Source organism: Schistocerca gregaria, chromosome 7, assembly GCF_023897955.1.
Source record: "Schistocerca gregaria isolate iqSchGreg1 chromosome 7, iqSchGreg1.2, whole genome shotgun sequence".
Taxonomy (NCBI): Eukaryota; Metazoa; Arthropoda; class Insecta; order Orthoptera; family Acrididae; genus Schistocerca; species Schistocerca gregaria.
This window is the reverse complement of record NC_064926.1, coordinates 349,160,932-349,174,629: the sequence shown is the minus strand read 5'-3', so window position 1 is coordinate 349,174,629 and position 13,698 is coordinate 349,160,932. Positions and strand designations below refer to the sequence as shown.

Sequence of the window (13,698 nt, the reverse complement as noted above, 5' to 3'; positions counted from 1 at the left end):
TCTGTGGAAAAATCACTAAGGAATTTTTTCATCTGGCATTTGAAAGTGCGGACAAGGCACTCAACCTCCCCATTCGATTGCGGATGGAAGGGAGGTGCTGTAACATGATGAATCCCTTGTCCAGTACAAAAATCACGGAAGGCCTGTGAAGAGAACTGAGGGCCATTGTCCGTGACGATTGTGGATGGAAGACCTTCTAGCGCAAAGATTTTGGACAAAGCCAGTGTCGTCGCCGCAGTGGTGGGTGACGGACATCTAACAACAAACGGAAACTTCGAGAAGGCGTCAATCAGCAGTAGCCAATAAGTACCGAGAAAGGGGCCAGCAAAGTCGGCGTGCACCCGTTCCCCCTGTAAGTGGAAAGCCCTCCACTGCACGACGTTCTTCCTCATCAATGTGGAAACAGAGGAGTTCATCACGATCGAAAACAGGGTCGGGGCCCATCGGCAATCGCGACAATGCATCAGCGTTGGCGTGCTGGGCTGTGGGGCGATAGTGAATCTCATAATGAAAACGAGACAAGTATAAGGCCCAACATTGCAGGCGGTGAACTGCCTTATCCGGAAGTGACGCCGATGGGCTGAACAGAGAGACCAGCGGTTTGTGGTCGGTGATGAGGTGAAACTTAGAACCATACAAAAAAAACGCTGAACGTTTTTAGAGCATAAATGATAGCGAGCACCTCCTTTTCGATTTGAGAGTAACGCCGTTGCGCCTCGTTGAGGGTCTTGGAAGCATAGGCGATGGGTCGTTCCGACCCATCCTCATACCGATGGGCGAGAACAGCCCCTAGGCCATACTGTGACGTGTCAGTCGCCAGAACCAAGTGCTGACCCGGACGGAATGTGGCAAGACAAGGCGCCGACTGCAAATGAGCCTTCAGGCAGACAAAAGCCTGCTCACACCCGTCGGACCAACAGAAGGGGACATTTTTGCGTAACAGCTGATGCAGAGGATAAGCTACCGCCACTGCGGATGGAATGAATTTGTGAAAGTAAGCAATCTTGCCTAGAAACGCCTGAAGTTCTTTGACCGTAGACGGCCGGAGTAGAGCGTTAATGGCCGCAATGTGCTGACGAAGAGGACGTATACCCTCACGGGACAAGTGGAAACCAAGATACTCAATGGAGGGTTGGAAGAACTGTGACTTGTCCAGATTGCACCTCAACCCAGCCGAATGCAAAACCCGAAACAGTGAACGTAAATTACGAAGGTGCTCCTCAGTGGAGGCTCCCGTGACAACAATGTCATCCAGATAGTTTATGCAGCCGGGAACGGAAGCCGTGAGCTGTTCCAAAAACCGCTGAAAAATGGCCGGTGCGCTAGCGATGCCAAATGGTAATCGCTGGTACTGATACAACCCACAAGGAGTGTTGATAACGAGAAATTCCCTGGAAGTAGCGTCCAACGGCAACTGATGGTACGCCTCCGATAAGTCAAGTTTGGAAAATTACTGGCCCCCCAGCGAGCTTGATAAACAACTCCTCAGGACGGGGAAGAGGATAAGTGTCAATGAGGCTCTGAGCGTTGACGGTGGCTTTAAAGTCACCACACGATCGCAGACTCCCGTTTGGTTTAGAAACCAGCACGATCGGCGATGCCCATTCACTGGAGGTAACCGGAAGAAGAATCCCTGAAGCTGTTAACCTGTCTAGCTCAGCCTTGACAGGTGCACGCAAAGCCACCGGAATAGGGCGTGCCCGGAAAAACTTAGGGCGAGCCGTAAGTTTAAGAGTAATGTGGGCTTCAAAATCCTTGGCACAACCCAGACCAGCAGAGAACACGGACGAAAATTCAGAACACAATCCATCCAGCTGTTGATACGGAATATCCTCAGATATGAGGTGCACATCATCATCAATGGAGAACCCGAACAACTGGAAAGCATCATAACCGAACAGGTTTTCAGTGCCCGCATGATCCACCACATAAAACGTGAGGGGCCGAACAACAGACTTGTAGGCAGTGGAAGCATCAAACTGGCCCATGATAGGAATTTTCTGTTTATTATAAGTCCTCAGATTTCGCGTAACTGGAGACAAAGGAGGGGAGCCCAACGCCAAATACATGCGAGAATTAATGAGAGTTACTGCAGAGCCAGTGTCCACTTGCATGCTGTTGTCTTTATTCAGAACACGAACAGTAACAAACAACTTATTTGTTTGAGAAAGCACACAGTGAACATCCATGTCCGATGCCTCGTCCTCGTCGACAGGAACTTTATGGGACTGACACACAGAAGCAATGTGGTCTTTTTTCCTACATGAATTACACGTGGCCCAACGTTTTGGACACGCTGCCCTGTCGTGCTGTACGAAACAACAGGGGCAAGAAGGAAGTGCGGAACAAACCGGCTTCTGTGGTTGCTGGTTTCGCTGCGAGCATTGCGGCCCAACGCAATGTTGTTGACGCGAGTGAACTGCCACCACATCGTCGTTCTCCTGTGAAACAGGCAAATTGCCCGTGTCGAGAGTTGACTGTACAGTGCCTACATCACACCACGCGTTGATTTGCGCGCCAGCAGCGTGAGACACTTCAAAGGATTGAGCGATGCTTAGAACTTCCGCCGACGACGGGTTTGGCAGTTGGAGGGCACGTTGCCCAACTTCTTTATCAGCAGCAAGCTGTAGAATAGCATCCCTAACCATTGAGTCAGCATAAGACTCGTGATGTGTGTCCGTGACAAAATGACATTTCCTACTCAGACCGTGTAGTTCCGCCGCCCAAGCTCGGTAAGATTGATGGGGCTGTTTACGACACCGGTAGAACGCAACGCGGGCGGCAACGACGTGGGTGTTTTTTCGATAATAGTCAGACAGTAAGTCACGCATTTCTTGGAAGAACAGGGAGGCAGGTTCCTGCAGAGGGGCTAACTCTGATAGCTGATAGACTCGAGGGGAAATCCGAGATAGAAATAACGACTTACACATAGGAGCGTCGACAACGCCGAAAGCCTAGGACGTCGACAACGCCTGAATCGCTGCCGTCAGCTGTGTTTGTTGAGCCTGCATAGTAGCCGTCAGCTGTGTTTGTTGTTCAATGAGCGCTTGCATAAGCTGTTCCATGTCTGCCCCGTCACGAACACGCAAGTCCACAACACAGTGAAAATATCCCGACCTCATCGCCAAAAAGTGTTATAACCTTTAATCGCAATAATTGCATGGATATTCACACTCTCTCTTAGAAACAATAGCTGATCACATGATTACAACTCAGTCTCTCGTATTCGACTGCCATGCCGTGACATGCGGCCGGCGCCGCCGTTCGTAGCTAGGTGGCGCTCCCATGCTCAGCCGATTTGCGGAGCGCCTCTATCGCCGTTTGTGCGTACTGTCGTGGCGGCACTGTTAAATGTCGTGGCACTATCACAACAGAAACTCCATCTGTATCGCATTCGCGTTATGCATGAAATTTGAAAATCTGTTAAAGGAAAAGTAGTATGTTACTGTTAGTGGTTTTAGCATTTTATTCTCAACAGCATTCGTATGTTGGATTATGTTTTTTACTCTGATGAAGCAAGGTTTCATCTAGGTGGCTATATCAACTGCCAGAATGATGAAAACTGGAGTTCAGAAAACCCTCACATATTCCCTGAGACCTCTTTGCATTCACAGGAGGTTGGAATTTGGCAGCAATTTTGCTCAAAAGAATTGTAGGCCCAATTTTTTCTCAGAAATGGTAACAGTTTAATGGTACCTGGACATCGTCATGCAGTTTGTAGCATTATTAGAGGCTGCTGAACAGCACTGCAGGCTGCAGCAAGATGGAGCAACAGTGCACAAGCAAATAGCACAGTGATAGTATTGCCTGAATTCTTTAGGGGGACACATCATATCACGTGACGTACAGCCACCTAGAGCCCGAGATTAGCTCCCCTCGACTTCTTCCTCTGGGGACATTTGAAGGATACTGCCTATAAGAATAACCGTAACACAATCAACCAACTGAAGCACAACATCGAAGACGAAATTCATCCTAAGTGTAGCCATAATCTGAAAAGTAGCAGCTAATTGAAGAAATGTGTTAATGCTTGTGTTGCAGGACACAGAGGATATTTCCATTATCTGTTATGAGAAAATATATATTGTGAGTGGATACATCATAAGTACATTAATAAATATTTGTATTTGGATAGATAAAAAAACTTACTCACCAAGCAGCAGCACACACACGTAAAAGAAGGTTATAATTTGGCAAGCTTTCAGAGCCAGTTGCTCCTTCTTCAGGCAGAAGGGCTGAAGGGGAAGGGAGATGGGTGAAGGAAAAGAACTGGAGAGGTCTAGAAAAAGGGGTGGATTTTGGAAAAATCACCCAAAACTGCAGGTCAGGAGAGACGTACTGGGTGGGGCTTCCCTTCTTGTCCCATCCAGTAAGCCTCCCCTCAACCGTAGTTTCCAAAATCTACACCTTTTCCAAGGCCTCTCCAGTCCTTTTCTTTCACCCTTCTTCCTTCCCATACAACCCTTCTGCCTGAAGAAGGAGCCACTGATTCCAAAAGCTTGCGTAAATATAACCTCCTTTTATGTTTGTGTTCTGCCCACCACTTGATGTGTAGATTTTTACATATCCAGTTGCATTATATTGTCAAAAATCCATTGTTTTCATTGTTCAATGCATATTAGAATTTTCTGAATTTAAGGTTGCATAACTTCTGGCTCACTCTGTAATAGTATTAACTTAAAAGAAATAAATTTGTTTGAATGTATAGTAATGTGATAGCAACCCCATTTGAGGCCACTATTGCTTTCACAAACCTGTCTGCCATCTTATAAAAATAAAATAAATGAAATTTTTATGAAATTAGAGTGATTGAGAATTGAGTTGCACTGTCTCATCTGTAAGGAATACTCTTGCTTTTTCCAAAATTGATTTTAAGAATCTGTAATATTTCTGAAGAAGTTACAGTGAATTAATATGTTGTAATTTATACTTTACTGTTACAAGATTAGCATAAAGTATTTCTGAAATAACAAAAATGTATTTCTAAGCAACTATGCTCAACACAGCTAAGCAAATTATTGCAAATGGTGGCTTAACTCATAGTATTCTTTATGGAGACAGTTCCACAGGTGCTTTGTTTGTTGCCCGTAGAACGTAGAGGCAGTACTCAATCTCTCTCCAAGTCTTTGTCAACATCTCTTCCGTCACCACCTCTAAATCAGCTCAGATCAGTTTTCCTTAATGTAACCCCCCCCCCCCCCCCCCCCCCCCACAAAAAGGGCAAGAGTAGTTACGTATGATGTATGCTGAGCCTGATGTTGTACCATCTCATCCAAGAACTGTGAACAAATTACCTCCAGAGTGACAGTGCTCCATCTTATGGAAATACTACCTATGGTTGAAATGCCTGTAACTGAGGTAACTTAGCAAATGTAGAAATGTGTCTGTAAAACAGTCGAGTTAAAATTCAATCTGCTATAAATCACACAGCTGTATCTAGCATAATTCCTTAAAAATAATTATTTTTTGTAATCAGAGATAGGCTTAATGATCACCCCATGTTAATTCACCTGATGCATTTGTCTTACAGTTGTATGTGTAAAGCTAAGCTAGGTGTTTTGTCCTTCATCATCTGCTGAATAAATATTACTTTTCAGAACAATTTTTTTAATTTGATTTTAATATTGCACTACAGCTTCCTTTGTTAATACATGAAACAATTTTAGAACTAGCCAAAGATTTTATGGTGTCTACAGAATCAGCAAGCAGTCAGCAGTGTTGTGCTTTTGTTGTAATTATGTCTTATGTATGTGGAAAGGAGGAATTCACTTGATATAAATTTAGGTTTGTATCAGAGTTTGTTGCAAGTTGTTACAACCTACTTTGCTTCAATAATCAGGTATTATATCACAAAGTTAAGTGATAGTCAGGACAGTCCAAATGTGTAATTCAGATTGGGGATATAAAGGTTTTCTAGAGAAGCTGAATAATATGGAATAGTTTTTTATGTTCATAGAGAGCTGACAAGTTGCATTATCCTGTTCTTTTGTCACATTTATCATTAGAAGTTGTAACTGTGGTGATAATAAGTAGTTTATTTTTATTGTATCCAAGCATGGGTAACGTCACAACTTGTACGGGGAAAGTCTAAACTTTCCCCCTTCTTATGTTTCCCCCTTTCATCAAACATTGTGTCACATAGATCGCATCAAGAATGAGAACCATCAGTGATGTGACATGAGACAACGTATACTTTAACAAAAGAGAAGCAACTCTTTAAACTATATGCTGTATTCCCAATAATGTAATCATATCAGTATCCGACTTATGAATCGGTCATAAATGCGAAACACTGGAAGATAAATGTGATGCATCACTATCCAGTCTGCCCCAGCTTTCCTTGTTTAATGTAAAGTAACTCAAAGTCATGGTCGTTAGTGTAGTTCACAGTTGATTCCTGCCTCAGCCTTAGTCAATTCATCAATGACGACACACCTGTCAGTCTACTGCTTGTAATAGCAAAGATGTCACAGATACAGACTACCGCTTGTTTGTGATTTCGGATAACATTTTCATACCGCATGTAATAACAAAGACATCACATATAGAGCTACCCCTTGTTTGTGATTTAGGATAACACTTTCATTTGTCTGCTGATTAACTTCCTCCAGAGCACAGAGTTTCTGGTAAACATTGAAAATTCAACAGTTACTCCTTCGATAGTATTATGGTCTATATAGTAGAGAGCAGAATGCAATCACCAACGCCACCTCACGATACTGCATAGTTTTACTTTCAATCTGTTGTCCACCTGAGCCACTCATTATGAAATTACTGCAACTTCATACAGTAAAGAATGGAATGGGCACTTTGGCATTGGAATGCACAAGTTCCCTATACCTATAGAACATTTAATTTTGTCACTATTGTTTTTATGTGTGATGTTACAGGCTTTTTACACGTACACACATTGTGTGTGGAATTAATTTTGGGGTGATACCAAAGTTTGGTAATGTACACACACCAAAAAAAGTTTTGCATCACCCCAGTTCCCAGAACTCCTGAAGACAGACGTTGACTGTGGATATTGGATCACAGACACAGTCTCTTTGATGTTCAGAGATGTCACTAAACCTGCCCAAAGATGTACAAAACCATGCATGAGCAGTGCCTATTAGATGGAGGGGTCCGACAGCCGATCGGTTCCAGTCATTCCACAAGGAAAGAGGTTCACGGCTCATGTTGTCTGTAGTTCAACCATGCCTAGACAATCAGTACTGCAGTTTGATCGCGTCCACATTGTTACTTTGTGCCAGGAAGGGCTCTCAACAAGGGAAGTGTCCAGGTGTCGCAGAGTGAACCAAAGTGATGCTGTTCGGACATAGAGGAGATACAGAGAGAGAGGAACTATCGATGATATGCTTCGCTCAAGCTGCCCAAACGGCCATACAATACATGGATTCCATCTTCCAACTGATAGTGCAACCATATCAGTAGCATATTGGCAAGGCATTCGTCTTCATGGACAACAATTCATGCACATCTTGTGAATGACTTCCTACAGGATAACAACATCACTCAACTAGAGTGGCCAGCATGTTCTCCAGACATGAACCCTATCGAACATGCCAGAGATAGATCGAAAAGCACTGTTTATGGATGACATGAACCACCAACCATGCCTTGATGAACTTGTGGATAGTATGCTAAGACGAATACAAGGATGCATCAATGCAAAAGGACGTGCTACTAGGTATTAGAGGTACCGGTGTGTACAGCAATTTGGAGCACCACCTCTGAAGGTCTCATTGTATGGTGGTACAAAATGCAATGTGTGGTTTTCATGAGCAGTCAAAAGGGCGGAAATGATGTTTTATGTTGATCTCTATTCCAGTTTTCCGTACAGGTTTCGGAATTCTCAGAACCGAGGTAATGCAAAGCTTTTTTGATGTGTCTATTTAAGATTCACATTCTTAGTTGTCTCTGACAGATTGCTAAAACAACAGGGTAGAAAGCATTAATTTTCCATGGTGTAAACAGGGGTGACTACCATTTGTATACATAATGTGTAATTTGAATTTTTTTATCTTAAGTAAATAACAAAATTTTCTCAAAGCAGTCTGGAACAACTTACCTAAACTTTTTAGATGCCATAATATCCTGTTTCTGTTATAAAGCACAAAGGTCAACATATTTAAACATAAACATTGTTTTAATAGCTTTAGCAATGTGATGCCTAGTGAATATTATGGTTAACACTTGGGTTAGCAGGTACAAAAGCCTAAATGACTTCATCAGCATTAGTAAAGTTCAGAAAAATAATTATATCTCTTCATATAAATATTAAAATGACCCTGTGGAATAAAAATGTGGATCACCATAAAGTTTACTAATAAGTTATTAGAGTAACTGTGACTCAGTGAAGTGAAGCTCTGTCATTGGTTTTTCCATGTATATGTCCTTAACAGTATTTTAAAGTTGTAAATACATGTATAAAAGTGTAGTACCAAATTTTACGCTACTGATCTTAATATGAACTGTGAACAGCCTAGCAGATCTAAGTATTACCCTTGGAACCACACTTCAGATTGTTCCAAGTGGAAACTTACCACTCAGTACGAAGAAATTTGGTGGACGCCTTGTAATCTGCAATCTACAACCCACTAAACATGTAAGTTTTGTAGATGTTTTAGGAATTCGAAAAAATTATTTCCATTGAATTGTTGTGCCAACATTTTACAGTAGTGTCTCACCAAGTACTTTTATTTTTATAAGATTTTACGTTAATGATCTTCTATGATGGTAAGTCAGTCTGATACAGTGTCTGTCCGATAATTCTGTGACCGATTTTATTCTCGGCACCTAAACAGTGTTTGTGCAGTAACTATGATGGCAGCTTGAAGAAACAACTGTAAGTAAGAGATGTGCATTTGATCAGTGTGAAGTAGTGGAAGCACTGTGTGTGAAATTTGTCATGCATACTTTGACTTGCAAACAAAAATGACAATGCATGGACATGTGCCATGGCTTGATTGAAGTGCAACATGCAGACATTTCTTTCCTGGAAAAATCACCATAGGTGGCAAGACTTGGTGTTGTCAACATCAGTCTACCACAAAATGACAAAAGTGCAGAAATTCATATGAAGTGTCTTCACTTTGATGACATAACTGACATTCAAGTGAATATGAAGTCCCAAAGAAGGACTTTTCTGACAGTTTCACATAATTGTACAAATGTTCTGTGCATTGACTCAAGTGGGGGGAGACAATGTAGAACAACCAAAGCATTAAAGCTACCATCTTAACTTTTCTCTATTTTTTATTAATCCAGTCTTGACTAGATGGTGTATGTGCATCATAATGTACAGTGTTACTATCTTCAAGGCAAGATAGATGATAAAGGAATCCAGACTGAGATGGAATGGGTGGGTGGGGGGCAAAGATTAAGAATTACTTGATAGAGATTTCGTATGATCAGGTGAGGGAAGTGGGCTGCCTGAATGATTTCACTGATTGTGATAATACATCTATTGTGATTGATGACCACTGACTGCTGCAGAGACAAGATTAGGTTAATTTCAGTGCACACAGTCATTTAAATGATTGTTATGCTACACACATCACAGTGGTTTGCAGACTATATATGTAAACCAAATTAATATGGGAGTATCTGATTAGAAAATAAGACATCAAATGAGTAAAGACAACCACTTAACATTAATGAGAAACGTGTCAGTAGTTGAGAGGCACATGAAGAAGAAACTGAACATGGTATTCAGTCCTTGAACACTCATTCTGGAAATCATCTAAAAACTAAGATACATGTTCTGAATCTTATTGGTGTGTAGCAGCTCAGTGTATTAACTGTGTGGTTATCTTTACTTCTCCCAGTTTTTGCTTGAATTTCTACAAATTGTGAAGTTGTGGATTATTGTAGTGTATTGCAGTGCAAAAGAGAATGGGATACTCCGTGAGGATTTTCCATGTGTGTTTTGTTATACTAAAAAGGGAAGTAGACCACTGATTTGAAAGCTGTTATTGATGCTGTCAAAGCAGAGTTGAAAACAAGAAATATGAATATTACTATTTAAAATGACACTAGAAAAGATAAAACACGAAAGAGAGCAAACGTCGAGCCTTTAGCTGGCCAATAGATTTGGATCTTACTTGGTTAGAGCGAGAACTTCATACACAGCGGCAGTGGCCAAAATATTTAAGATATCCCAGGGGAAAAAGCAGGGTAAGGTGGAGGAAGATTAGAGGGAAGTTTCTCCTTCTAGAGATGAGTTACTTAAGAGAAAAAATTCAGTATATACATAAGACATTAAATGTATGTCACTTTGAACTAAGTGGATGTAAACTACTAACATTTACTCATGTAGTTATGGTAATGTTTAAAACAGTCTATTTTTTATCCACTGTTGTTGTTATGGTCTTCAGTCCAGAGACTGGCATGATGCAGCTCTCCTTGCTACTCTATCCTGTGCAAGCTTCTTCATCTCCCAGTACCTACTGAAGCCTACATCCTTCAGAATCTGCGTAGTGTTTTCATCTCTTGGTCTCCCTGTATAATTTTTACCCTCCACGCTGCCCTCTAATACAAAATTGGTGATCCCTTGATGCCTCAGAACATGTCCTACCAACCGATCCGTTCTTTTAGTCAAGTTGTGCCACAAATTTCTCTTCTCCCCAATTCTATTCAATACCTCCTCATTAGTTATGTGATCTACCCATCTAATCTTCAGCATTCTTCTGTAGCACTTTTATTCACTATAAAATTATTATTTTTATTTTGCACTTGCAATTGTTGTAATTAATGAGAACTCTTGTTAAATATATGTTTCTTATTGGTATCATTTGTAATGTCATTTAAATCTTATGTTAAAATGAATATTTACCCATTCCAGGATGAGAAAGCAGACCTAATAATTCATTGTTATGTTGATGAACTAATGAATATGCTAATGAAAGCATTGAACATTCCTATACCTGAGTATGACCCAACAAAAGACCCAACACTGTCTTCAGAAAATGAGAAAAATGATTGGACTGTCGAACGTCGCAATGTAAAAAAAATGCAGAAGTTATATGAAGAAATGAAAAACAAGAAAGGAGTAGTAAAACGGAAATTAAAAAAGATAGAACATGAAGATAAGAAGATTAAGAAGGAAGATTGTAGTGAAGAAATTAAAAAGGAACTGTGTGAAGGAGAATCTCCTGCAAATATAATAATAAAAAATGAAGCAATTCCAGATTGTGGCATTCCTTGATAGTATCATGCAATTAGAATGAATGATTTTTTTTAACATCTCTACAAAGATTTTAATGTACATAAATAAGCTGCTAGGTTTATGTGAGGAAGTACTTCCAGCTTTTGATGATTGTTATTGTGCACAGACTAAGTATTTCTTAAACTTTGGGCTACACTGCCAGAACTGTGATGATGATACAGGTTCCCAGTTATTTTAAATTCCATTTATCTTAGGTACAGTTCCAAGTTTTAGAATCAGTTTTTGTACAGAAACAGATGTCTTATACATGATGTCAGATTAATTATTAATCTGATCAGTACAATGAAGCACTTTTCTTTTAAAATAATGCTATGCATTAGCTTATGCATATCATATGTTGATAGTGCTTTTGCACTAATTGTGTATGTTTGGAGAGTAGTATGCTCAGTCAACGATTTTTATCTTTGTCATTGTAATAGTTGGTGTCAATACTTAATAATAAATTATTTAAAAACCTTATAAATAATTTTTTCAAGCCCTGAATATAGAAAGTCTTGTCCTGTTTATCAAATGAAATCATCTTCCTACCTTATGTCACTATCGGTATGCTGTAGTCAAAGATAGCTTCATGAAGAGTTGAAGGGATAGTCCTGTTTGTGAAAATTTGTCTTTGGCTGTATCAGAGGGGTGCAGAGAGATGAGTGCATTAACTCTACTACTTGCATGGAATAAGTGGAGTGTGCTTCAAGAGTAGTATCTGACAACCTACCATAAAAAATTGCAATTCTGTTTTGTTAGGGTGGATAATAATAATTAACCATCTCACTATACTATTAATGAACTATATATTGCAGCACCTTAGTGCATTATCTTTTTTTAACAGTACTCTTTTGCCGGGACAAGTTTTTAACTTCCAAGTCAACCCAGTGGCAGTGGACAACAAGCAATTTACAACAGATGTGTGCATGCAATGTACAGTAAGGTGTAAATGGCAAAGAAAATGACATGCATAAATATTTTGAGCTCTAAAGGAAACAAATACGGACATATGTAGGTTCCAATGGATCCTTCTGTAAAGTAATTGAATATATTTTGTAATTATGTACATGTACAGTATTGTTTTCTTGATCTGTTTGTGTCAGCTTCATGTACAACATTTTGTGGCAGAGGGCAAGAGCACATCAATAGTAAACTGGACATTCATTGCCACTGATGATTGAGCAAGTTAAAACTTGCCAGGGGCATTATTCAAGACTGCAAACTCATACGCCATGACCAGTAGTTCCTTAGCAATGCGAGAAACCTCATTTCTTTTCAACAGACCTCAAATGCCTATTATTTCTAGTGTGCATACCACAGTTATTAGTCAAATGAAAAGACACAATTTCAGAGACTTTACTGAGTTTCAATAGACTGTGGCAGCAGTGAGAATTCAAATCAGAGGGAGGCGTGCCAGGGTAATCCAGCAGTTGTGTGAACCACTGTGCCAAGGTAGCTTAGTGGCTAATGCACCTGCCTGGTATGTAGGAGGCCTGGGTTCGATTCCCGGCCTTGATGCAAATTTTCACTCACCACTTCAGCCTATATCCATAACAACAATTATTATGTAAATAAAATAGAAAGAAACTTCCACATGGGAAAAATATATTAAAAACAAAGCTTACAAGACTTACCAAGCGGGAAAGTGCCGGTAGACAGGCACAATAAATAAAACACACAAACACACACACAGAATTTCTAGCTTTCGCAACTGACGGTTGCTTCTTCAGGAAAGAGGGAAGGAGAGGGAAAGACGAAAGGATGTGGGTTTTAAGGGAGAGGGTAAGGAGTCATTCCAATCCCGGGAGCGGAAAGACTTACCTTAGGGGGAAAAAAGGACAGGTGTAAACTCGCGCGCGCGCGCCCACACACACACACACACACACACACACACACACACACACACACACACACACACACACACACACACACACACACACAAGCAGACATTTGTAAAAGCAAAGAGTTCGGGCAGAGATGTCAGTCGAGGCGGAAGTACAGAGGCAAAGAAGTTGTTGAAAGACAGGTGAGGTATGAGCGGTGGCAACTTGAAATTAGCGGAGGTTGAGGCCTGGCGGATATCGAGAAGAGAGGATATACTGAAGGGCAAGTTCCCATCTCCGGAGTTCGGATAGGTTGGTGTTGGTGGGAAATATCCAGATAACCCGGACGGTGTAACACTGTGCCAAGATGTGCTGGCCGTGCACCAAGGCATGTTTAGCCACAGGGTGATCCTCATTACCAACAAACACTGTCTGCCTGTGTCCATTCATGTGAATGGACAGTTTGTTGCTGGTCATTCCCACATAGAAAGCGTCACAGTGTAGGCAGGTCAGTTGGTAAATCACGTGGTTGCTTTCACATGTGGCTCTGCCTTTGATCGTGTACACCTTCCGGATTACAGGAATGGAGTAGGTGGTGGTGGGAGGGTGCATAGGACAGGTTTTACACCGGGGGCGGTTACAAGGGTAGGAGCCAGAGGGTAG

The 13,698-nt window shown here is 41.1% G+C and overlaps 1 protein-coding gene and 1 non-coding gene across 2 annotated transcripts in view; both read left to right on the top strand.

Annotated features, from left to right (window-relative positions):
* The window catches only part of LOC126281208 (NAD-dependent protein deacetylase Sirt6), a 74,641-nt gene extending 62,931 nt beyond the window's left edge, over positions 1–11,710 (top strand). The window contains exons 5-6 of the mRNA XM_049979945.1: positions 8,488–8,611; positions 10,850–11,710. Coding sequence (XP_049835902.1) covers positions 8,488–8,611; positions 10,850–11,212 — 487 coding nt within the window. The 3' untranslated portion in view covers positions 11,213–11,710. The remainder of the gene's footprint in view (positions 1–8,487; positions 8,612–10,849) is intronic.
* Positions 11,711–12,658: 948 nt separating this feature from the next.
* Trnat-ggu (transfer RNA threonine (anticodon GGU)) lies at positions 12,659–12,732 on the top strand. Its single transcript has one exon. It is a non-coding gene; the product is annotated as a tRNA-Thr (tRNA).
* Positions 12,733–13,698: the final 966 nt, after the last annotated feature.